Source organism: Cupressus sempervirens, chromosome 3 (assembly GCF_028749045.1).
Source record: "Cupressus sempervirens isolate cs-2001-9-10 chromosome 3, ASM2874904v1, whole genome shotgun sequence".
Taxonomy (NCBI): Eukaryota; Viridiplantae; Streptophyta; class Pinopsida; order Cupressales; family Cupressaceae; genus Cupressus; species Cupressus sempervirens.
The window spans coordinates 825006576-825008837 of NC_143120.1; the positions used below are offsets into that span (position 1 = coordinate 825006576).

The window sequence follows — 2262 nt, forward strand, 5'->3', positions numbered from 1 at the left end:
TGGGTTTCGGCCATTCCCTTATTGCTTTAACTTTTTCTTCATCCACACTTACACCCTTGGCATTGATTTTATGGCCGAGATAGAGAATTTCTTCTAATCCAAATTCACATTTTGATGCTTTTGCAAGTAAAGATTCAGATTCTAATATGCTCAGGACTTCTTCAATATGTTGGAGGTGTTCTGCCCATGACTTGCTATAGATGAGAAGGTCATCAAAGAATATAAGGAGGAATTTCCTGAGTTGTTTCAGGAAGATATGATTCATATATGATTGGAAGGTGGTCGGGGCATTAGTGAGGCCAAAAGGTAGAACTAGAAACTCAAAATGTCCATAATGACATCTAAATGTTGTCTTGGGAACATCCTCCTTCCACATTCTAATTTAATGGTATCTCGAACTTAAATCAATTTTAGAAAAATATACTACTCCATGAAGTTCATCTATAAATTCATCCACCCTAGGAATGGGATAACGATTTTTAATAGTTTTCTTATTTAGTGCCCGATAATCTATACACATTCTCATTGTCCCATCCTTCTTTTTCACTAGTACTACTAGAGATGCAAAAGGACTGGAACTGGGTTGAATATGCCCCATTGCTAGGAGTTCTTGGATGGCTTTTTCAATTTCATCTTTGTACTTTTGAGGATGTCGGTAAGGGGTGGTGATCACTGGTTTAGCATCTTTTTCCAATTCTATAATGTGTTCAAATCCTGTTTTGGGTGGCAAACCTAGTGGAATTTCCTCAAACACTCTTTGATGTTTCTTAATTATAGGTTCAATATCTATATGGATAGTTGATTCCTGTGGTGTGGATTTGTTTAATACTAAACATTGTGCAACCCATTCTCCTTGACCATGTTTTAGTATTCTTTCTATTCTTTTGCATGAAACCAATTTTGCAGAATCAACAAGTATTCCTTCCAATGTTATTTCTTCTCCCTTGTGCTCAAAATCGATTTTCAAGTTTGGAAGGTCAAACCTAAAACATCCCAAAGAAAATATCCATGGACCTCCCAAAATTATATCTGAATCTAGTGGAACCACATGTAGGTCTTCTCTGATGGTGTGCTTTCTACCTAAAGTGATCTCTTGTTGTGGAATCACCTTTGTACATTGCACTAATGATCCTGTGGCTTGAACAGCTGTAAAACCTTTGAACTTCTCAGTTTTTAATTTCATTCTGTTAACAAGTTTTTCATCAATGTAGTTATGGGATGCTCCACTATCAACCAATGCAATGACTTTCTGTCCATTGAGAGTGCATCTAATTCTTAAGACTCGATTTTTGGAGGGTTGAGTCATAGTGGCTATCACTCCATATTCTTCTCCCTCTGTCTCTTCTTCATTGCCTTTGTCACATTTTGCCTTTTTGTTGACCTTCTCTTCTTCGAGGTCTTCTTCCATTCTTTGGATACGGCCTCTTTTTTCACATCTATGTCCGAGTGCCTAGTCTATTCCACAATGGTGACAAGTGTTTCTTTTTCGCCTACAGTTATGGCCTGGTTCCCATGGCTTTTGGCATTTAAAACATAATTTTTTCTTCTTTAGTTCTTCTTGATCCTTCGTAGGAATGAATTTTTTGTAGGATTTATCTTTCTTGTGATTTTTGTATTAGGTTTATTCCAGGATTTGTTATTTGTGGTTGAAACTTCCAATCTTAGTGTTGTTTCAAAAGCATCATCTAAAGATGAAGGTTTCAAGGCACTTACTAGACCCTTTAATGAGTCTTTTAATCCTTCTATGAACAAGTATGTAGAGCGTTCATCATCTACTCCTGTGACTTGGACCGAGATCTTTTGGAATTCTTTAATATAATCCTCTATTGTCCCTTGCTATCTTATTTGAGTTAATTTCCTATAGTTTTCTTGAGGATGCCTTCTATCAAATCTCTTAATGAGTTTTTGAGAAAACTCTTCATAAGAAGTAATATTTTGGTGCCCTTGAATAATAAGACCATGATGCCACCAATCATGTGCTGTCCCTTCTACGTGGAGGATTGTGAATTGGAGTACATCTCCTTCTGTCATTGGACTAAGGGTCAAATAGGTGTTTAATTTTTGTAACCAGACACGTGCAGTATACTTTTTCTGATCCATCAAAATTTCAAAGCGCTACTTTATTTACTTTACTTCTAAAGTCTTGATTTTGATGGCTCCTTTCTCTCTTACGGGTTTCATGTCTGTTGGCTTCACGAAATTCTCAGAATGTTATTAACTCTCTGATTTCCGATTCAAGGTTGGAATAAGCTCTTGCATTCT

General features: G+C 36.5%; 1 protein-coding gene across 1 annotated transcript in view; it reads right to left on the reverse strand.

The window, feature by feature from the left end:
- Positions 1–1408, reverse strand: part of LOC149569320 (uncharacterized) — a 1629-nt gene extending 221 nt beyond the window's left edge. The window contains exons 1-2 of the mRNA XM_089816894.1: positions 642–1408; positions 1–236 (exon numbers count right to left, since the gene is read on the reverse strand). The exon at positions 1–236 is cut by the window's left edge and continues 221 nt beyond it. Of these exons, the coding sequence (XP_089673020.1) occupies positions 1–236; positions 642–1408 (1003 nt within the window). The remainder of the gene's footprint in view (positions 237–641) is intronic.
- Positions 1409–2262: the final 854 nt, after the last annotated feature.